The sequence below is a fragment of the Leucoraja erinacea genome, chromosome 28, assembly GCF_028641065.1.
Source record: "Leucoraja erinacea ecotype New England chromosome 28, Leri_hhj_1, whole genome shotgun sequence".
NCBI classification, from domain to species: Eukaryota; Metazoa; Chordata; class Chondrichthyes; order Rajiformes; family Rajidae; genus Leucoraja; species Leucoraja erinaceus.
In genome coordinates this window covers 1,218,310-1,242,108 of record NC_073404.1, presented here as the reverse complement: position 1 = coordinate 1,242,108, position 23,799 = coordinate 1,218,310, and the positions used below count along the sequence as shown (strand labels likewise).

General features: G+C 45.0%; 1 protein-coding gene across 11 annotated transcripts in view; it reads left to right on the top strand.

Annotated features, from left to right (window-relative positions):
• cux1b (cut-like homeobox 1b) overlaps positions 1–23,799 on the top strand; it is a 445,030-nt gene that overhangs the window by 345,344 nt on the left and 75,887 nt on the right. For 9 of the 11 annotated variants that reach the window (XM_055657469.1, XM_055657460.1, XM_055657464.1 and 6 more), the window contains one exon: positions 22,472–22,660. The exons of the other annotated variants lie outside the window; for them this stretch is intronic. In XM_055657469.1, the coding sequence (XP_055513444.1) occupies positions 22,472–22,660 (189 nt within the window). The remainder of the gene's footprint in view (positions 1–22,471; positions 22,661–23,799) is intronic. 11 annotated transcript variants of the gene reach the window in all.

The window sequence follows — 23,799 nt, the reverse complement described above, 5'->3', positions numbered from 1 at the left end:
AGCCGGCGCAGCTCGCGAAGCCCCGCCCGCCTGCTCGCACCTCCCATCCCCTGTGCGCACATTCCAGCGGTGGGTTTCCAGAGTGCTTCTTTGCTGTGAACACTCGCTCCTGGGCGAACGCGTCTTGCCTTAGCGGCTTTAAAGGGCTGTTGTCAGCTGGCAGTTATCAACGGCTACGGGCGTCGCAAGGCCGAGTTACGTCAACACACCCCTCTCTACCTCTCTCTCCTCCCCCTCTCTATCTGCCCACACTCTCTACCCCCATGGCTCTCAAAACATGCCAGCGAGTTGGGGGTTTATGCATCAGTGGATAGGGCGGTTATGTGTAAAAGGAGCAAATGAATAATATTAATATAATATCAAGGGGAGTAGTTAGTGTGTGTGTGGGAGGTGGTTAGTGTGTGTGTCACGCCGCATGCCACCCCCCCCTCCCTGGTCTAGTACCCTCTAAAGCTGTCCTATCCATGTACCTGTCTAATTGCTCCTTAAACATTGTGATAGTTCCTGCCTCAACTACCTCCTCCGGCAGCTCGTTCCATACACCAAGTATGAAAAAGTTGCCCCTCAGATTCCTGTAAATTCTTTCCCCTCTTCACCTTAAAACTATGTCCTCTCATTCTTGATCACCCTACTCTGAGAAGAAACTATGTGCGTCTACCCGATAGAATAGCCTTTTATTTGTCATTCAGACCGAAGTCTGAACGAAATTTAAGCAGTCATACATACAATAAAAAACAACAATAAACACATATTAACATCCACCACAGTGAGACCACCCAACATCTCCTCACTGTGATGGAGGCAAAAGTCTTTGGTCTGCAGTCTCTTCCCTCCTCTTCTCGCTCTGCGCTGAGGCGATACCCCCCCCCCCCCCCCGGGCGATGTTATAACAGTCCCGCGGCTCAACACCGCGGCCCGGGGTGGTCGTAGCTGCCGCCCACCCAGACCTGCAGACGCAGCCGCTGGCCCACGGCCGAACCCCAGACTCAGGCCACCGCCGCCAGAACACCGTCCCAGCCACCCTCACGTGAGTATCTGTCGACCCGACATGGGCATCGAACCTCCCCCGGGCCGGGCCACCCCGACATGGGCGCTAAACCTCCCTCAGGCTGCGAGCGCCGCACCTCCCCGAGCTCGCAGCCCGAGACTAACCAAACAAAATAAACAACACAAAAAACACAAAACAAACAGGACTGCCAATGAGCCGCTGCAGCCAGAGCCGCGCCGCCACTTCCGGAAATTCCAAAGACTCATTGTTATACGAGAATTTTCCCGATGTATTGCTCTCATGATTTTATACACCTCTATAAGATCACCCCTCTTCATTCTGCACTCCAGGGAATCGAGTACTAGCCTGCTCAACCTCTCCCTGTAGCTTTGGCCCATGAGCAGTGTTTCCACTTTGAAGAAAATTACCCGAACTTCAGGAAATTCAGGTTGTCTTCGTGTGATTTTAAGGAAATTGAATAATTTTGGTAAATTTCCACATCCGGCCCGCGAAGGGGTGAAAAGGTAATACACACAGCACCGCCTGTTTGGCGCTGAAAGATTTAAACAGAGCGCTGCCAGTTTAACGCGTGGGAATTTAAACAAAGAGCTGTCGGCTGCAGTGCTATGGGCTTTAAACATAGCACTATGGACACAGCGCTGTGGGTCACAGACTGTTGGGGAAAATTCTCGTATAACAATGTCTTTGGAATTCTTGTTCTTAGTGGAAGTTGAGGCTTTGATTATTTTTTAGACAGTGGTAGAATTCTGGATAAGCCTAGTGGTGAAAAGTTACCAGTGAGCTGTGGGATTGCAGTTACATTGGGATTGGCCTTGATCTTACAGAATGGCTCAAGGGGCCGAGAGGGAGTGAGGGAGAGAGAGGGAGAGAGAGGGAGGGGGAGCAAGAGAGGGAGGGAATAAGAGAGGGAGGGAATAAGAGAGGGAGGGAAGGAGAGAAAAAAAGGAAGGGGGGAGATAGGGTGGAAGGGAAAGGGAGGGGGAGGGAGAGAGAGGGAGGGAGGGAAGGAGGGACGAGAGCGGGAGGGAGTGAAGGAAGGAGAGGAAGGGAGGGATGGAGAGAGAGAGGGAGAGAGAGCAGAGACACATGAGAGCAGGGTGAAAAAACAAAGACAACGAAAGCTGTTGGAGGCAAGGAAAGCTGCCTTGCATAACACTGTACAAGCGAGTAACAGGCAGATACGGTGTAGTTACATCGATCTGTTTTGCCTTGTTCTTCTTTGTGTTGTTGATGTGTGCCCACGAGAAAAACCAACACCAAATAGTGCGCAGGAAGCATTTTGAGAATTTCAGGAAATACCACCAAATTCCAGGAAATTTGGGATTCTATTTAAGAATGTTTTTTTTGAGGTGTGGAAGCACTGCCCTCGAGCCCTAGCCACATCCTCATCAATCTTCTCTGTACCCTTTTCAACGTAACAGCATCTTTCCTATAATATGGTGCCCAGAACTAAACACAATACTCTTAATGGGGCCTAACCAACTTCTCATAAAACTGCAACATGACCTCCCAACAAACATACTCAATACTTTGACTGATTGTGAATATAGGATGATCAGTAAGATCACAGATGTCATGAAGATTGTTGGAGTTGTAGAAACTGGGGGAAGCTTAGGCTACAGGTTGATATTAATGTGTTGGTGAGATGGTCTAAGAAATGGGGTGCTGCATTTTAAGAGTACTAATGGGGCTAGGACATACCACGAATGGTCCGGTCCTGGAGTGTGTTGAAGAACGGGGTGTCCTTGGGGTGCAAGTCCAAATATATTTGAAGATGCATCGCAGGTGGATAATATGGTTAAGCAGGCACATCGGGTGCTGGGCGTCATTCATCAGCTCGTTGAATACAAGATGAAGGAGGTTATGCTTCAACTTTATAAAACATTAAAGATAGACACAAAATGCTGGAGTAACTCCGTGGGTCAGGCAGCATCTCTGGAGAGAAGGAATAGGTGACGTTTCGGGTCGAGGCCCTTCTTCAGATGGATTTATCTTCGATTTAAACCAGCATCTACAGTTTCTTCATACACATTTTATAAAACATTAGTCAGACCTCAGCTGGAGATTGTGTGTAGTTCTGATCACTTCATGATAAGAATGATGTGATAGCTTTTGAGAGGTCGCAGAGGAAATTCACCAAGATATTCCAGAGGTTATGAGGAGAGACTCAGACACTGGGCCTGCTCTCCGTGGATTGAGGACATGTTGAGATCTTTGGAGTATCACACCCCACTACAGGAAAGATGTTACCACTTTGGAGAAGGTGCAGAGGAGCTTTACCAGAATGTTGCCTGTATTAGAGGTTTCAGCTACAGCGAAAGGTTGGATAGACCTAGATTGTTTTCTCCGGAACATCAGAAGTATATAAAATGATGAGAGGAATAGAAAGGGTAGACAGTCAGAACCTTCTTCCAGCATGGAATTGTCCAGCACTAGAGGGCAAAGTAAGTAAGTAAGTTAAGTTAGTAAGTTTATTGGCCAAGTATTCACATACAAGGAATTTGCCTTGATGCTCTGCCCACAAGTAACAACGTGGCATAGTGACAGTTACGAATGACTCAGAAAACACTAAACATTAATAATAATAAAACATTAATGATAAAATTCCATTGATGAAGCATGCGAACCAACGAAATACCAGATCAAAGGGAGGCTACAGATTTTAGGCTGTTGAATAGAGCAACAACTCGTGGATAAAAACTGTTTTTATGTCTGGCTGTGGCAGCTTTGACAGTCCGGAGTCGCCTCACCTCAAAGTTGATTGGAGGTGTGCGGGATTGGAGATGTTTTTTTATGGAGAAAGCATTGCCAGGGGTGGTGGTGGAGGCAGATACAATAGTGGCATTTAAAAGGTTGTTAGATAGCCGTATGAAAGTGCAAGTAATAGATGGATATGGATCATGTACAGGCAGATGAGATCAGGCACAATAAGGCATCTTGTTCATCTCAAACATTGTGTACTGAAGGACCCATTCTTGGGCTGAACTGTTCAATGTTCAATAAAATGATGAGGGGTATAGACTGCAGGAAATCTTTCCCCATATCAGGTGTTGTTATGGTGAAGAGATTTAGAGGAGGTCCTAGGGAGACCTTCTTCACTCAGAGTGGTGAGTACCTGCAACACGGTGCTTGAGAGAGTTGTGGAAGCACAGTCCCTGACAGCACTTGAGAAGTGTCTAGATGAGCATTTGCCAAGATGATCGACTTCAGGCCCAGTCAAGGATGGTGGGTTTATCATACGTGTAGATGGGTACTTTGTGGTGGGCCTAACGGCTTGTTTCTGACACTTACTCTTGTGGATATAAGTTGTCCTTTTCAGCTGAGTAATCACTCAGCAACCAAATGGATCATTGAAGTCATCACCACATTCTGGGATACTTTGTTGTCTCAGACATTGTGGGCCGAAGGACCTGTCCCTGTGCTGTATGTTTGCATGTTTTATGAAACCTCATGAAGGGTTTGGCATCAGAACCAACGGCCATGTATAAAAGCAACTGAAAATGTGGATCGAAAGTTTCATTGTGACTGCCCACAGAATGTTGCAATCATCTACTTGATGGCATCCAAGTCATATTGCTGACAAACCCCATCTCAGTGAGGAGAGATGTCAAACGAGGCCACAACATTTGCTCTGACGTTTTGCTCAATCATTTCCACTGCTGTGTGGCACCTCAGTGCTATAAACATCCTGTGGGAGATTAACAAAATATTCAGAATTAATGATGACTTAAGATGACTGCGCTGCAGAACCAAGATCACCCAGAGCTCAGTAGTCCAGCCCTAGTTCTCACATGAAGCTGCGTTTGCAACACTCAAGGTTCAAACGCACCTGGCAAGGCATTTGCAAGTACAAAACACATTTTTATCATTTCATTGCCTGTAATGTTGAATATGAAGAATTATCCCGGATAAAAGAGAGATATTCAGGGTGTGTACATGAAATGCCACCCTTTTTAAAGTAGGGCGGTGGATGTTAGCTACATGGATTTAAATCCCCCGTGGTAGGCTGATCCAGAAGAATAAAATACGCGGGATTAATAGTGACTTGGCCGTATGGACTTGGAACTGGCTTACTGATAGCGGGCTGTAGTGGAAGGACAATAAACAGACTGGAGGTCTGTGACTAGTAGAGTTCTGCAGGGATCTGTACTGGGACCGTTGCTGGTTGTAATATATATCAATGACGGATGTAAACGTTGACGGGATGGTTAGTAAATTTGCAGATGACACCAAGATTGCTGGGGCTGCAGACTATGGGACAGACAGGCTGTCAAAGTATTCAACGGGATACGGAGAAAGAAAGACACAAAGTGCTGGAGTAACTCAGCGGGTCAGGCAGCATCCCTGGGGAGCAACGATAAGTGGCGTTCTGGGTCAGGAACCTCTTCAGACTGACTCCACGGATGTTCCTGACCCACTGAGTTATTCCAGCACTTTGTGCCTTTCTTTCACATTCTTTTGTAAGCCAGTTTGTGGGTTCTATGTCCATTACTCCCTGAAAGCAGCAACAGGAGTAGATTGAGTGGTAAAGAAGGCATATGGTGTGCTTGCTGTCATGGTTCAGAGCATTGAGTGAGTCAAGAAGTTATGATGCCTTTTTATTATGGTCTGGCCACATTGGGAGTGTTGGGTGCAGTTCTGATCGCCCCATTGCAGGAAGAATGTGGAGGCTTTGTAGTGGGTACAAAGGACGGGTTACCAGAATGATGGCTGAAGCAGAAGGCTTCAGGGAGAGGATGGATGGGTATTAGCTACAAGGAGACATTGGGTAGATGGATTGTTTTCTCTGGAATACCGGCTGTTGCGGGGAGACATGATGGAAGTATATAAAATGATGAGAGACATATATTAGGTAGACAGTCAAAATCTTTCCCAGGATGGAAAAATCAAGTACTAGAGGGCATAAGTTTAAGGGGAGGGCATAGTGTAAACGAGATGTGCGGGGCAAGATTTCTGCACAGAGGATGGTGAGTGCCTGGAACGTGCTGCCGGGGGTGGTGGTTGAAGCAGATGCTTTAGTGGCATTGAAAAGACTTGGATCGGCACATGGATATCGAGGGATATGGGTTATGTACGGGTGGATGTGATGGTCATGGCATCATTTTCAGCACAGACATTGTGCTACACTGTTCTATGTTCTAAAGTCATCTTTGGCGTTTTGACAGATAAATACGTATAGTTGATTTGCGCAGAGGGATTTCCCAGTAATTAGGTTGAGGAGCTGAGGCATTTAAATGTGATGTTCTGCACTTGTCTACATGTCATTACGAAACATATTTATAATTCCAATTCTGGAATGTCCCAAAATGCTTCACCAATTTGAGCCGGATATTAAACAGTGATAGGAGAAGTAGGGTTGATGACATTATCAATGTGTGGGGATACAAATATAATAACAATCATAATCTTGTATCCATGCTGGAAGGGACCGTGAATGCCAAAGACAGCCATGCTTTAGTTTAGTTTAGTTTAGAGATACACTGCCATACGTCTAGACATACAGTGATCAGCCATGATCACATTGAATGGCGGTGCTGGCTCGAAGGGCCGAATGGCCTACTCATGCACCTTTTTCAATTGTCTATTGTCTCCATAATGTTTGGGACAAAGACCCATCATTTATTTATTTGCCTCTGTACTCCACAATTTGAGATTTGTAATAGAAAAAAATCACATGTGGTTAAAGTGCACATTGTCAGATTTTAATAAAGGCCATTTTTATACATTTTGGTTTCACCATGTAGAAATTACAGCAGTGTTTATACATAGTCCCCCCATTTCAGGGCACCATAATGTTTGGGACACAGCAATGTCATGTAAATGAAAGTAGTCATGTTTAGTATTTTGTTGCATATCCTTTGCATGCAATGACTGCTTGAAGTCTGCGATTCATGGACATCACCAGTTGCTGGGTGTCTTCTCTGGTGATGCTCTGCCAGGCCTGTATTGCAGCCATCTTTAGCTTATGCTTGTTTTGGGGGCTAGTCCCCTTCAGTTTTCTCTTCAGCATATAAAAGGCATGCTCAATTGGGTTCAGATCAGGTGATTGACGTGGCCACTCAAGAATTTACCATTTTTTAGCTTTGAAAAACTCCTTTGTTGCTTTAGCAGTATGTTTGGGATTATTGTCTTGCTGGAGAATGAACCACTGGCCAATGGATTTTGAGGCATTTGTTTGAACTTGAGCAGATAGGATGTGTCTATACACTTTAGAATTCATTATGCTACCACCATCAGCAGTTGTATCATCAATGAAGATAAGTGAGCCAGTACCTTCAGCAGCCATACATGCCCAGGACATAACACCCCCACCACCGTGTTTCACAGATGAGGTGGTATGCTTTGGATCTTGGGCAGTTCCTTCTCTCCTCCATACTTTGCTCTTGCCATCACTGATATAATCTTTGTCTCATCTGTCTACAAGACCTTTTTCCAGAACTGTGGTTGCTCTTTTAAGTACTTCTTGGCAAACTGTAACCTGGCCATCCTATTTTTGCGGCTAACCAGTGGTTTGCATCTTGCAGTGTAGCCTCTGTATTTCTGTTCATGAAGTCTTCTGTGGACAGTGGTAATTGACAAATCCACACCTGACTCCTGAATAGTGTTTCTGATCTGGAGTGATGGGAGGAAATCTGAGCACAGTTTATTGGACTCACCTGAAACATGTGTCCCCATTATGGTGCCAGGTTACAGCTGGGAGAACAAAATGCATAAAAACTTTAATAAAACTCCGCACTAAACATTTTTTCTATTACATCCTGTAGTCAGGCAAATAAAAATGGGCCTTTGTCCCGGGCACTCTCAGCGTGGCGCTGACCAGCGAGGCAGCAACCCTACACACACTAGGGGACCGCTTTGCGCCTACAAACCTGCACGCCGTGCTGCCCATCATTAAGAGAACTTGCAGAACAGAATAAAACCCGGGTCTCTGGCGCTGTTAGGCAGCAACTCTACCGCTGCGCCACCATTAAGCCCATCATTAAGAGAACTTGCAGAACAAGGCGAGGAGTTTACAAAATTGGGTTGAACAATGCAGAACCTATACAGCGTGATGAGGCAAGTGTAGAATATGTACTGATATCTGGAGTATGGAGGCTGACAAAGAATACCGCAGGAGGAGGCAAATCAAGAGAGGTTTCAGCAGTAAATTGAGATGGGGCAGTGCAGGTCATGATGCAGACTGCAGCGGATTACTCTCGTGTTATAGATTTATAGAGACATTCAGCATTGTAACGGGTCCTTGGATAGATACGTTAATTGGAACAGTTTTGATGAATATGGGCTAAACGTGGGCAAGTGAGACAAGCATAGATGGGACATCTTGGACACCAAGGGCAAGTTGGGCTGAAGGGCTTGTTTTACGCTCTATGACTAAGATCATTTTTATACACCAGATTATCCCACCACCATGAAAATATTAGCAGCAGCAATGCAAATGATCATCCAATGCAATTGTTTTCCTTAATTTGATCCATACTTGTTTCTGTAGATTTCTCTTTAGTTTGTCACTTTTTTTGCCATGGAGTTGCTTTTTTTTCTTACATTTATTTAATCTTTTCACCAATAAGAGATCCCACAAGCTGTCTTATCTGTCTTGGCCTATCGAGAGTCTGGTTGTGATGATGGCTGGCCGTAGGACTGCCAGGGTGGCTGGTGGCCACTATGCCACGTTGGCTGGTGGCCACTATGCCACGTTGGCTGGTGGCCACTATGCCAGGGTGACCGCTGTGCCAGGGAGGCTGATGGCCACTATGCCAGCTCTGCTGGGGACTTCTACTGGTGTCGCAGCTTAAATGCTGGAGCATTGAGTTGTTTTTGTTGATTCTGATTCCTTCTCCTATTATAAAGGTTCAAACAAGGTATTCATTTTATATCTATTGAAAGTTGTTAGGCTGAAATTTACAGTCTTTAAAATACTTTCAATAATGTTAGATGGAATTAAAATCAGTAAACTTCTCAAACACTAATTAATTACTGAACTATATGTGAGGCGGGGGTCGAGTGTGTAGACAGTCAGAACCCTTTTCCCAGTATGGAAAGGTCAAAGACTAGAAGGAATAGCTTTAAGGTAAGAGGGGCAAAGTTTAAAGGAGACATGCAGAACAAGTTTTTTTACACATAGATTGGTGGGTCCCTGGAATTAGGAGAGGATAGTGTAAACAGTCAGAACCTTTTTCTCAGGGTGGAAATGTCCAACACTAGAGCTATAAGATGAGAGGTGGAAAGTTTATTGGGGATGTGCGCGGCAGGTTTTTTTACCCAGAGAGTGATGGGGGCTTGGAAGGCACTGCCTGGGATGATGTTGGAGACAGATACAATAGTGGTGTCTAAGAGCATTTTGGATAGGCACATTGATATGCACGGAAAGGAGGAAGATGGATCATGTTCAGGCAAGTAAGAGGTTGTCTTGGTATCCTATGCTCTGTCCCAAGTCCTCATTCACTCCGAGTTACCAGTATTCCTTAAAGACAGGAATGATTGCAGGAATGAGTGGGTTGGGGACCTCATTGAAACTTGCAGAATAATGAAAGGCATAGATAGAGTGGATGCGGAGAGGATGCTTCCACTGGTGGGAGAGTCTAGGACCAGAGCTCATAGCCACAGAACTAAAAGGCGCTCTTTTAGAAAGGAGATGAGGAGGAACTTCTTTAGCCAGAGGATAGTTAACCTGTGGAACTCATTGCCACAGAGGGCTTGTGAAGCCAAGTCAGTGGATATTTTTAAGGCAGAGATAGACAAACTTGATTAGAACAAGTGTCAAGGGATATGGAGAGAATGCAGGAAAATGGGATTAGGAGGCAGAGATCATCCATGATTGAATGGGGGAGTAGACGCAATGGGCCAAATGGCCTAATTCTACTCCTATAACGTGAACTTGTGAACAGCATCTTCTAGATTGAGCGTATTAAAATGTGTGATCATTTACAAGAACAATCCCAAGAATTTACGAGAATGATCCGATTGGGTTAACAATGATGAACATTTGATATTGGCCTGTACTCGCTGGAGTTTAGAAAGATGAGGGGGGGGGTGAAAGATGAAACTTACCGAATAGTGAAAGGCCTGGATAGAGTGAATGTGGAGTGGATGTTTCCACTAGTGGGCGAATCTAGAACCAAAGGCCATAGTCTCAGAATAAAAGGACATACCTTAAGAAAGGAGATAAGAAGAAATTTCTATAGTCAGAGGGTGGTGAATCGGTAGAATTCATCGCCACAGAAGGCTGTGGAGGGAGTCAATGGATATTTCAGAGATAAAATCAGAGATTGACAGATTTGTGATGAGTAAGGGCGTCAGGGGTTAAATGGCGAAGGCAGGAGAATGGGGTTGAGAGGGAAAGATAAATCAGCCATGATTGAATGGCAGAGTAGACTTGATGGGCCGAATGGACCAAATTCTGCGCCTATAACTTATGAACTGCTGATTAGGATTGTTGTCTGAGGTAACAGATTCAAACTTTAGAACTAAAAAGCATTAGCCATAAACATTTATTCAGATTATTACATTAGGATTGCCTCTAAATTTTCAATTTACAGATTTTTACGACTTCATTTAACGCTGAATGCGAGAAAGATATTTGCTCATTACATAAACAAACTTTTACATTGTTTACTGCAGTTGTTGGAATATTTAAGAGCAAATAACACAAAAGTAATGAAGAACATTCTTGAAGTTTAATGGTCTGAAATTTCATTCATGAAATTCGTGAGTACGGAGCGGTGCATTTTCTGAACATAAAGGAAGGCAGAATAGAATTTATTTTTTCATTCTGAATATCTTTACTGCCCTTGGAAATGGGGCCAAGCGCTCGCCTCAGGTTATGATTAGCATCAGCTAAAACCACTGGGCTGCTGAAATGTGCTTTTGATAACAATGGGCCTAGGGATTCGGCAGCAGATGAATGAAACATGTGGTGAAAACATGAGTGGCAGAGGATTTATTCCCCAGGAAATTGCAAAGGGAAAGAAAGTACTGTGCAAATTGTTCTAACACACTTTAGTTCTGAAAACTTAGAAAATAGTTTCTGTGGAGCGTAACAACGTTCAATACTGATAATGTCTGAACTGCAAACTGCCAATGTCACCAGTCAGAAGAAGTTCAGTGGTTAGCTGGAAATGAAGCATTTAGTGCCTCGGTTTCCTCATCTTTTTCTGCAAAATAACATGAAGCATCCTGCAATATAGTCATAGACCTGATAATAGTTGATCATCTTAAGAAGATCCGGAGTGGCACGGTGCCGCAGCGGTAGAATTGCTGCCTTACAGTGCCCGAGACCCGGGTTCCATCCTGACTACGGGTGCTGCCTGTACGGAGTTTGTATGTTCTCCCCGTGGCCGTGTGCGTTTCTCCAGGTGTTCCTGTTTTCTCCCACACATCAAAGACGTACAGGTTTGTAGGTTAATTGGATTTTGTAAAATTGTAAATTGCCCCCAGTGATGACTGGTCAGCGAGGACTCGGTGGGCCGAAGGGCCAGTTTCCATGCTGTATATCTAGAGTAAAGTGTAAAGTTCTGGAACTTCCAGCTTCAGTATTAGCTGTTACATATGTAAGGCCAGAAGTATAGGATGTGTTGAATAGTTGCTGCATAGAACGCATTAAAGATGTTGTCAACACATTCGATCATTTTACTTTTTGCTGAGTGTTCTCTGTTGTTGTATCTTTTTCCTTTTTAAGATTTTTTTTTGCGCTCTTGGGAGGAGCCAATGCTTAAAACAGTCAAATTTAAAAACCGATTAAGATCAAAAATCCATTTCAATCAGCTCACGCAAAGTTCACAGCCTACTGGCTCAATTCCAGAAATGTGAACTGGTAAATATTTATCCTTATTTGGAATTTAATTTTTAGTAATACTAAAGGGACATTAACGCAACATTGGGAAGGATGTGGAAGCTTAGAAGAGGTTGACCAGGATGTTGCCTGTAAGGAGAGGATGGGAATACTTAGATTGATTTCTCTGGAGATTGAAACTGACTTGATAGAAGTTAATAACATTATGAGAAACATAGATATAGTCAGAGTCTTGTCCCCCCGGATGGAAATGCAGTATAATGAGGATAAATGTGAGGTCATCCACTTTGGTGGCAAGAATAAGAAGGCAGATTATTATCTGAATGGTGTCAGATTAGGAAAAGGGGAGGTGTAACGAGACCTGGGTGTCCTTGTAGATCAGTCACTGAAAGAAAGCATGCAGGTACAGCAGGCAGTGAAGAAAGCAAATGGCATGTTGGCCTTCATAACGAGAGGAATTGAGTATAGGAGCAAGGAGGTTGTACTGTAGTTTACAGGACCCTGGTGAGACCACACCTGGAGTATTGTGTGCAGCTTTGGTCTCCTAACTTGAGGAAGGATATTCTTGCTATTGAGGGAGTGCAGCGTTGGTTCACCAAGTTAATTCCCGGGATTGCGGGACTGTCATATGATGAAAGAATGGATCGACTGGGCTTATATTCACTGGAATTTAGGATGAGAGGGGATCTTATAGAAACATATAACATTCTTAAGGGATTGGACACCCTAGATGCAGGAACAGTGTTCCCGATGTTGAGGGAGTCGAGAACCAGGGGCCACAGTTTAAGAATAAGGGATAGGCCATTTTGGACTGAGATGAGGAAAAACCTTTTCACACAAAAAGTTGTGAATCTGTGGAATTCTTTGCCGCATGAGGCAATGGAGGCCAATTCACTGGATGTATTCAAGAGAGAGTTAGATATAGCTCTTTGGGCTAATGGAATCAAGGGACATGGGGAGAAAGTATGAAAGGGGTAAATTTTGGATGATCAGCCATGGTCATATTGAATGACAGTGCTGGCTTGCTCCTGCACCTATATTCTATGTTTGCAAGAGAGCACCAGTTCAAAATGAGAGGAAGAAAGTATAAAGGAGATGTGTGACGCAAGTATTTCTACACTGAGAGTGGGGGATACCTGTAACGAGCTGCCAGGGACAATAATAATAATAATAATAATAATAATAATAATAATAATAATAATAATATATTTTATTATCATTTGGTATGCAGCTTCCCACCGATGTCAAAAAAATAAAATAAATAAATAAACTGTGCGACGTGACCGAGGTTCGAGGGAGACAGTCCAGGGGGGCCCAGAGCTCTAGCGGCACTCAGCAGGGCCGGTTCAGAGTCACTAGAGCTCTGGGAATGAAGCTGTTTCTGAGTCTGGAGGTTCGGGCTTAGAAGGCCTTGTAACGTCTGCTGGAGGGAAGTAGTTCGAACAGTCCGTTACAGGGGTGTGATGAGTCTTTATGGATGCTGACGGCTTTCCTGAGGCACCGTGTGTGGTAGATGCCCTCCAAGGCTGGTGTCCCAATAATCCTCTGCGCTCTGTGGATGACGCGCTGAAGAGCTCTCCTCTCCGCCTCCGTGCAGCTGAGATACCACACAGAGATGCCATACGTTAATATGCTCTCTGTGGTGCAGCGGTAGAAGGTTGTCAGCAGCAGTTGGGGCAGACCAGTCTTTTTTAATGTCCTCAGGAAGAACAGTCGTTGCTGTGCCTTCTTGACCAGTGCAGCGGTGTTGGTGGACCATGTGAGGTCCAATGAAATGTGAGTGCCCAGAACTTAAAGCTGGACACTCTCTCCACACTTTCCCTGTAAATGGAGATTGAGGCGTATTCTCCATTATAATAATAATAATAATAATACATTTTATTTATGGGCGCCTTTCAAGAGTCTCAAGGACACCTTACAAAAATTTAGCATTTAGAGGAAAAACATGTAAGGGGAATGAAATAAATAGTAGAGACATGACTAGTACACAAAGTAAATACAGAATTCAATACAAAACACAGTACGAGGCAATTAATGCACAGATGAAAAGGGACGGCACGTGGGGCTAAGGATAGGCAGAGGTGAAGAGATGGGTCTTGAGGCGGGACTGGAAGATGGTGAGGGACACGGAATTGCGGATCAGTTGGGGGAGGGAGTTCCAGAGCCTGGGAGCTGCCCTGGAGAAGGCTCTGTCCCCAAAACTGCGGAGGTTGGACTTGTGCATGGAGAGGAGACCGGCTGATGTGGATCTGAGGGACCGTGAGGGTTGGTAGGGGGAGAGGAGATCAGTGAGATATGGGGGGGGCAGATGGTGGAGGGCTTTGTAGGTGAGGATCAGGATTTTGTAGGTGATCCGGTGGGAGATGGGAAGCCAGTGAAGTTGTTTGAGGACTGGAGTGATGTGATGCCAGGATTTGATATGGGTGATGAGTCGGGCGGCTGCGTTCTGGACCAGTTGGAGTCGGTTGATGTAGGTGGAGCTGATGCCAAGGAGAAATGAGTTGCAATAGTCCAGTCGGGAGGAGATGAAGTCCAGATTGAAGTGGCGGAGTATCTGACCAAGGGGGAGGATGTAGATGATGAAGAGGAGGGGGCCGAGTACGGAGCCTTGGGGAACGCCTTGAGTGACTGTGGCTGTAGCAGAGGTGTGGTTGTGGAGAGAGATGAAGTGGGATCTGTTGGAAAGGTAGGAACGGAGCCAGCTGAGTGCAGAGCCTTCAATGCCGAGGTCTTTGAGTCTGGTGAGCAGGATGTTATGGTTCACTGTATCGAAGGCTGCGCTCAGGTCGAGGAGGATGAGGATGTTGAGGGAACCAGTGTCAGCAGAGGTGAGGAGGTCGTTGAGGACTTTGAGGAGAGCAGTTTCTGTGCTATGGAGGGGGTGAAAGCCACATTGGAGGGGTTCAAGTAGGTTCTACGCAAGGAGGTGGGAATGAAGTTGCGACGCAACGATACGCTCCAGGGTTTTTGAAAGAAAGGGGAGGTTTGAGATTGGGCGGTAGTTAATGAGAGAGGAGGGATCAAGACCAGGTTTCTTTCAGATTGGTGTAACAGCAGCAGTTTTGAAAGCGGAGGGGACAATTCCTTGGGACAATGAGGATTTGAAGAGATTAGTGAGGTAGGGGACCTCCTGAAATCAATAATCAGCTCCTTGGTCTTGGAGGTGTTTAGTGACAAGTTGTTACGTGCGCACCAGTCCGCCAGGTTCTGCACCTCCACTCTGTATTTTGTTTCATCACCGTTGGTGATCAGCCCAATCACTGTTGTGTCGTCTGCAAACTTCACGATGGTGTTGGTGTCGAATACAGGAACACAGTCGTACCTGAAGAGGGCGTAGAGCATGGGGCTTAGTACACAGCCCTGTGGTGTGCCGGTGCTCAGGGTGATAGTGGAGGACAGGTGCGGGCCCAGTCTCACTGCCTGCGGTTGCTCTGTCAGAAAGTTCAGGATCCAATCGCATATCAGCGAGCTGAGGCCTAGCTGGTGGAGTTTGGTGGTAAGCTTGGTGGGGATGACCGTATTGAATGCAGAGCTATAGTCATATGGTGGAAGCAGATATGATGGTGGCATTTAGGAGATATTTGGACAGACATATAAACATAGAAAATCGGTGAAGGAGGAGGCCATTCGGCCCTTCGAGCCCTTCGAGCCAGCACCGCCATTCATTGTGATCATGGCTGATCGTTCCCTATCAATAACCCGTGCCTGCCTTCTCCCCATATCCCTTGATTCCACTAGCCCCTAAAGCTCTATCTAACTCTCTCTTAAATCCATCCAGTGATTTGGCCTCCACTGCCCTCTGTGGCAGGGAATTCCACAAATTCACAACTCCCTGGGTGAAAAGGTTTTTTCTCACCTCAGTCTGAAATGACCTCCCCTTTATTCTAAGACTGTGGCCCCTGGCTCTGGACTCGCCCCACATTGGGAACATTTTTCCTGCATCTAGCTAACAGGCAGCAAATAAAAGGATATGGAAGATGTGTGGGCAGATTTAATCAACATCATGGTAGGTGCAGACATTGTGGTTCCTGTGCTACATTGTTGTATGTTTCTATCCATTTAAACATAAATGCAAACCAGATGGGATGATATCTCAGTCAGATAAGCTTGCTGACTATATTTCTATGAGTGACTGAGATCACTTTAATGTACATAACTTACAGTATGTAACTACATATTTCAGACATTGCCCTGCTCTAAGCAACATTTTTACTGGAGTTTGTGTTTTTTTCTGCTTTAAAAAAGGAATCTGAGGAAACGGAATATGTTATTTTATAATAGGTGTGTTCGTGCCACACTTGCAGTTCATTGAGTGATGTTGTCAGCGTGTATTGTTCTGGTAGGTATTAAAATGCATCAACTGCAGGTGATGCTGTTGACAGCTGAAAGTTAACAAAGAAAGCTCAACCTCCTGAATCTTTGCACAAATGTTAAATGATCAACATAGTGCGTGCTGCCTGGCCACATGTTATCAAACCGTCATGGAAGGACATGGCTGCTATTTCAGCAGACGAAGCCAGCTTCGTACATAGTGTGTCCTTTCACGTTTAGTTTAGTTTGGAGATACATCGCGGAAACAGGCCCTTCGTCCCACCGAGTCTGTGCCGACAAGCGATCCCCGCACATTAACACTGTCCTACACACACTAGGGAGAATTTACACTTATACCAAGCCAATTAACCTGCAAACCTGTACATCTTTGGAGTGTGGGAGGAAACCGAAGATGTTGGAGAAAACCAACTGCGTGCAGACATAGTCAGGATGGAAGCCGGGTTCTGCCGCTGTAAGGCAGCAACTCTACCACGCAGTGCTGCCCAGAGCCACTGTTTAGGTCGGTAATGACACACCAGATGACATGCGGACATTTGTAACTCTTGAACAATTGTTTAAACCATGGAATGGCAAAAGCTAAATCCCTTCTGTTTGTGATCAGTATGTAAAAAGCGAAAGGCTGGCCAGCCAGGCTGTGGTAGAGAATTGCTACCTTGATGCCTGGCTGTGATCTCAGCACCCTGGTCAACACAGCCTGAGTGAGGTAGGCTGCTGGATTCACATCCCAACTCAACAGCACATGTTGAAAACACAACTCTGTCCAGTTCTACTTCTGTTTGAATGTTGATGAGATGCCTAATTGGAGACATATTTCCCAAGTAAGATTTAGCGAGAATTATGTGATTGAGGTTTTAATTACAATTTGAAACAAGTGTGACAAATCATGCCTTGGCAGACACAGGCTGAGCTGGCAGTATCTTTAGCAGAATTGTTGAGGAACTTGCAGCGTGCATTACAGTGGAGTGCAGCCATGCACCGCAGGAGTGTAACATTGGACTGCAGCTGGTGACGTGCAGTGTGATCGCAGGAGTGTAACACTGGACTGCAGCTGTAGACGTGCAGTGTGATTGCAGGAGTGTAACACTGGACTGCAGCTGTAGACGTGCAGTGTGATTGCAGGAGTGTAACACTGGACTGCAGCTGTAGACGTGCAGTGTGATTGCAGGAGTGTAACACTGGACTGCAGTGTGATTGCAGGAGTGTAACACTGGACTGCAGTTGAGCAATTGTAGTGAGATCTCTCTGTACTGCGGACTCCAGTTGGGAAATTGCTCGTCAAGATCGGTCGACTAGTTTGGGACTTTTTTGTTCATGAAGGAACAAAATGCTTTGGACACTTCTGGTACTTGATACCTAAACATTTGTTCTTCTCTGCTTCTATACATGATGCTGTTTGCCCCATGGTGTATCTGCAGCATTTTCTGTTTCATTTCAGTCCTCCAGTGTCTGGAGTCTTTTATTTTTGCATCACTAAATTCTTCACTTTAACATGCCCAGTTGAACACGCACTCCCTGCACTAATTCCCAATCTCTGTTAATAATTTCACATCTAAAAGACAATTTATTCTGATCCAAGAATGTCGTCAAAACCCATGAAACAAAATGAAGAGCAAAGTGCTTTAATTAATTTGTATATCAGCTGTACACTGGGAGCAACTGTTAGTGGGTAAGTCCACATCTGACAGGTGGGAGTTGTTGAAAGGCTCGTTGATCCATGTTCACAACTAGTATGGAAGGAGGAGGGATAAGGATGGCAAAGTAAAGGACCTTAGCTGATCAAAGATGTTGTAAATTTGTTCAAAAAGAAAAAGGAAGTGCATGCAAGGTTTTCAAGGTTGGAGCCTTTGAGGAATATAGTCAAGAATATTCAGACAGGGCCTTTGAAGAATATACAGAACTCAAGCAGGCAATTAGAAGGGCCAAAGGGGGCCACCAAATGGCTTTAGCGAGTCGGATTAAAGAAAATCCTGAAGCCTTTTATACATATTAAAAACAAGAAGACAACAAGAGAGAAGGGAGGACCACTCAAGGATAAAGGAAGGAATTTGTGCTTGGAATCTAGGGATGTAGGTGTGGTACTAACCTATTACTTTTCATCTGTTTTAACCAAGGAGAAGGACATGGAGGACAGTGAGGTCAGTGTGGAGAACACTAACATGCAAGGGCACGTTGAGATCAAGCAGGAGGTGGTGTTGGCTTCATGAAGGTGGATAAATCCCCTGGACCTGATGGCATCTATCCCAGGTTATCGAGAGAGCCATGAGACTAGATTGCATGAGCCTTGATGAAGATCTTTGTGTGTTCTCTAGCCTCAGGCAAGGTCCCAGAGGACTGGAGAGTAGCCAATGTTGTTCCTTTATTTAAGGAAGGAAGTGGGGAGAATCCAGGGAATTATAGACAGTTAAGTCTCACGTGAGCAGTAGGGAAACTATTGGAGAGGATTCTTTGGGATAGGATTTACTCCCAATTGGAAGAGAATGGGTTTATTAGGGACAGTCACCCCGTGGCTTTGTACAGGACAGGTTGTACTTTACTAACGATCGAATTTTTTGAGGTGGCAAAGGTGATCGATGAGGGAAGGGAGGTGGGTGCTGTCTACATGGATTTCAGTATGGTCCCCCAGGGTAGGCTGATCCAGAAGATCAAGATGGTGAGGTGATCATATGGATTCAGAACTGGCTTACTGATAGATGACAGAGGGTTGCGGTGAAAGGTCAATATTCAGGCTGGAGGTCAGTGACCAGTGGAGTTCCACAGGGATCTGTGCTGTTTGTGATCTATAATGACTTTGATGTAAACATAGACAGGTTATTTAGTAAGTTTGCAGATGGCACCAAGATTGCTAGGTCTGTGAGGAAGGCTGCTAAAGTATACAGCAGGATATAGATCAGCTACACAAATAGCTAGAGAAATGGTAGATGGAGTTTAAACCAAGCAATTGTGAGCAATTGCACTTTGGGAGGTCAAACGCAAGGGGAAAATAACCAATTAATGGCAAGACCCGTAAAAGCAATGATGTACAGACTAATCTTGAGTTCATAACTCTCTAAAAGTGACAACACACGTAGATACCCTGGTAAAGAAGGCATGTGGTATCTTTGTTTTCATAGATTGGGCCATCGAGTATAAGAGTCAGGAAGTCATGAGGATTTTGGTTAGGCTGCATTTGGTGTACTGTGTTCAGTTCTGCAAGATGGTAAGAGGGGCAAAGTTTAAGGGAGATGCGCAGTTTTTACACAGAGGACAGTGAGTGCCTGGAACCTGTTCCTGGGGGGGGAGGGGGTTGAAACATACGCTAGTAGCATTTTAGAGACTTTAGGATTGGCACATGGATATGGAGGGATATGGGTTATTTGCAAGCAGATAAGAGTTGGTCTTGGCATCATGTTTGGCACAGACATTATGGGCCGAAGGGCCTGTTCTTACACATAGAAAATAGGTGCAGGAAGAGGCCATTCAGCCCTTCGAGCCAGCACCGCCATTCATTGTGGTCATGGCTAATCGTCCCCAATCAATAACCCGTGCCTGCCTCCTCCCCATATCCCTTGATTCCACTAGCCCCTAGAGCTCTATCTAACTCTCTCTTAAATCCAACCAGTGATTTGGCCTCCACTGCCATCTGTGGCAGGGAATTCCACAAATTCACAACTGTCTGGGTGAAAAAAAAATTTCTCACCTCAGTCTTAAATGGCCTCCCCTTTATTCTAAGACTGTGGCCCCTGGTTATGGACTCGCCCAACATTGGGAACATTTTGTTCAAGAAGGAACTGCAGATGCTGGAAGATCGAAGGTACACAAAATTGCTGGAGAAACTCAACGGGTGCAGCAGCATCTATGGAGCATCGGAAATGTCCTCGTTCTTCAGGGAACGGGGATTCCCCTCCGCCACCATAGATGAGGCTCGCACCAGGGTCTCATCCATACCTCGCAACACTGCTCTCTCTCCCCATCCCCGCACTCGCAACAAGGGCAGAGTCCCCCTGGTCCTCACCTTTCACTCCACCAGCCGGCAAATACAACACATAATCCTCCGCCATTTCTGCCACCTCCAACGTGACCCCACCACTCGCCACATCTTCCCATCTCCCCCCATGTCTGCCTTCCGCAAAGACTGCTCCCTCCGCAACTCCCTTGTCAATTCTTCCCTTCCCTCCCGTACCACCCCCTCCCCGGGCACTTTCCGTTGCAACCGCAAGAAATGCAACACCTGTCCCTTCACCTCCCCCCTCGACTCCATTCAAGGACCCAAGCAATCGTTCCAGGTGCGACAAAGGTTCACCTGTATCTCCTCCAACCTCATCTACTGCATCCGCTGCTCTAGATGTCAACTGATTTACATCGGGGAGACTAAGCGGCGGTTGGGCGATCGTTTCGCCGAACACCTCCGCTCAGTCTGCAATAACCTACCTGAACCCCCGGTGGCTCAGCACTTCAACTCTCCCTCCCATTCCCAATCCGACCTCTCTGTCCTGGGTCTCCTCCATTGCCAGAGTGAGCAACACCGGAAATTGGAGGAACAGCACCTCATATTCCGCCTGGGCAGCTTGCATCCTGATGGAATGAATGTTGAATTCTCCCAATTTTGCTAGCCCTTGCTGTCTCCTCCCCTTCCTTAACCCTCGAGCTGTCTTCTCCCATCCCCCTGCCCTCGGGCTCCTCCTCCTCCCCTTTTCCCTTCCTTCTCCCCTCCTACCCCCATCAGTCTGAAGAAGGGTTTCGGCCCGAAACGTTGCCTATTTTCTTCGCTCCATAGATGCTGCTGCACCCGCTGAGTTTCTCCAGCAATTTTGTGTACCTTGGGAACATTTTTCCTGCTTCTAGCTTGTCCAGTCCTTTTATAATTATATATGTTTCTATAAGACCCCCTCATCCTTCTAAACTCCAGTGAATACAAGCCTAGTCTTTTCAATCTATCCTAATATGACAGTCCCGCCATCCCAGGGATCAATCAAAGCTGCACTGCCTCAGTCACAATGATGTCCTTCCTCAAATTAGGAGACCAAACCTGTACACAATACTCCAGATGTGGTCTTACCAGAGCCCTATACAACTGCAGAAGAACCTCTTTACTCCTATACTGAAATCCTCTTGTTATGAAGGCCAACATTCCATTAGTTTTCTTCACTGCCTGCTGTACCTGCACGCCAACTTTCAGTGACTGGTGTACAAGGACACCCAGGTCTCTCTGTACCTCCCCCTTACCTAACCTAACCCCATTGAGATAATAATCTGCCCCCTTGTTTTTGCTGCCAAAAGTGGATAACCTCACATTTATCTATGTTATACTGCATCTGCCACGCATCTGCCCACTCACTCAACCTGTCCAGATCACCCTGCACCCTTCTAACATCCTCTTCACAGTTCACACTGCCACCCAGCTTTGTGTCATCCACAAACTTGCTAGTGTTGCTCCTAATTCCCTCTTCCAAATCATTAATATATATTGTAAACAGTTGCGGCCCCAATAACCGAGCCTTGCGGCACTCCACTCGCCACTGCCTGCCATTCTGAAATAGGTGCCCCTGTACCACGAATTTCAGGAACCCCATCTTTTTGCCCTGGCACCATTTTAAAACAGGCAGCGTGTGGAGAATCATTATTTAGAAATTGATATCCTTGAAGATGTTTACAGTGCCCATGGCACAAGTGATATTCCAAATGACAAAATAAAAATTCTAATTCAATTTAGTTTAACGATATGTTATTTAAAACACAATTTTAATATAACCTGCATAATTGAAAGTGATCAAGTGCTTATTAAACTGTGGGCAGTTTTGATCAGATGTTATGGTTTCAGCACATCATCCGCTCTTATTGGTAAATAATAGGCACAGAAACCCCACCAACTTGTTACAAACCATGTCTGTGAAGTAACTTATTGCCAGTTACCAGGGTTTGATTCTGGACGCCAGTTCAGGTTTATTTATTTATTTACCACGCTGCAGACAAGGATACCTTTGGTGTAATGGGACAGACGTCAATGGAGTTTCTGTAAGATTAGATGATTCCATCGACATTACATTCAAATATTTACTGCAGAGATTGACCCATTTGAGCTCCTGCCCGTACTTTGCTGAGGAAGAATAGTTTAGGAAGGGTTTTAATGTAGCATTATCTTTATTTTGGGAGAACTAACACTCCCATATTCCCTTGTCTAACCATGTTTATACAATATATAATGGTAAAGAAAATCACACCTTCCTTAACCCCAACTATGACAAAAATCCTAGTTTGATTTTAAGAGATTTCGATATAAAATTGATGAATGTTTCTTTTTGCATAATTGGTAAAATGTAGCTTTGTGTCTAAGTAGGCTGATTGTTTTCTGTGCCCACGAACAGGCCAACGTCTGTTTGGAGAGACCATCCTTGGCCTGACACAAGGTTCCGTGTCTGACCTCCTGGCACGGCCCAAGCCCTGGCACAAGCTGAGCCTGAAGGGAAGGGAGCCTTTTGTCCGCATGCAGCTCTGGCTCAATGACACAAGCAATGTTGAGAAGCTAATGGACATGAAGAGAATGGAAAAGAAAGGTAAATGAATCAACGTCTTCACATAAGTCTGAGCTTTAGTGGATGGGTCCTTTGTTAATATATTAAGTTGCAGACTGTTGAATATGCATTTTTCGATTTGCAATTCATGACATTTTCAATTTTCTTAGTGGAAATATCTGTAAATTTGTATCTTGTTTCCTTTGGCTTTTATCTTCAAATGCAGCAAAACTAAAATATTATGGAGTCAAATTGTAATATCTGTAACTCGGGGAATGAGTGCACATGGTTACTACAGTTATACACTGCTGCTCACTTCTTGCACATCACTTGGGACTTCCACAGTTACACAACACTACATAGTACAGGGATAGCAGAGCAGAAAGGAGTTGGTGCATCAGCAGTGGTCCCTTACTTAACCATCCAGATCTTAAATATGGAAACTAACTTTATTGCTCTTTTTTTTAATTTGAGGTTTCCCTGCAGATTATAAATTTATATATTTCAGTACAAGGATAAAGTTTATCAGAGCCCGTAGCAGAGAAACAGGCACTTTGGCCCACTCTGTTCATGTTGATCATCAAGTGCCCGGCTATATATTTCTCAAAAGACATGTTGGTCTCGTCATTGAATTTGTATACAGGTGACTTAGTGCCAATTGTATGTCCTCTGTGTCAAACAGAGGCATTTCTTTGTAGGGAGTATTAAAGGTGACTTTACAGCACGGGTTGAAATTGAGACACACTTGGACTGTTGCTTGTTGCAATAGGTGCTTCTCAATCCCATCCATCCTCCATCTTCATGGATTCACCGCACTTATTCAGAGTATTACTAAACTAACTTTTAGGTAAAGCGTTTGGGATGAAAGAAGGATTAGTAATCAGTGTGCATTTGATGTCGGGGGATGGCTGCAGATTTTCTTTCGTAGTTGTGATAAGGCTTTCTATTGAGGAGAAATCTGTTTCAGATTGAAGGTGAGAAGTGATGGAGTGCCATCTCCTGGATTGACTCTGCCAACCATGTACTCAGTTTACAAAGTGGCCCCTCGTAAAGGATTCTCACAATCCTTTGTCTGAAGAAAGGTCTCGACCCAAAACGTCACCTATTCCTTTTCTCCAGAGATGCTGCCTGACCCACTGAGTTACTCCAGCATTCTGTGTCTGTCTTTGGTTTAAACCAGC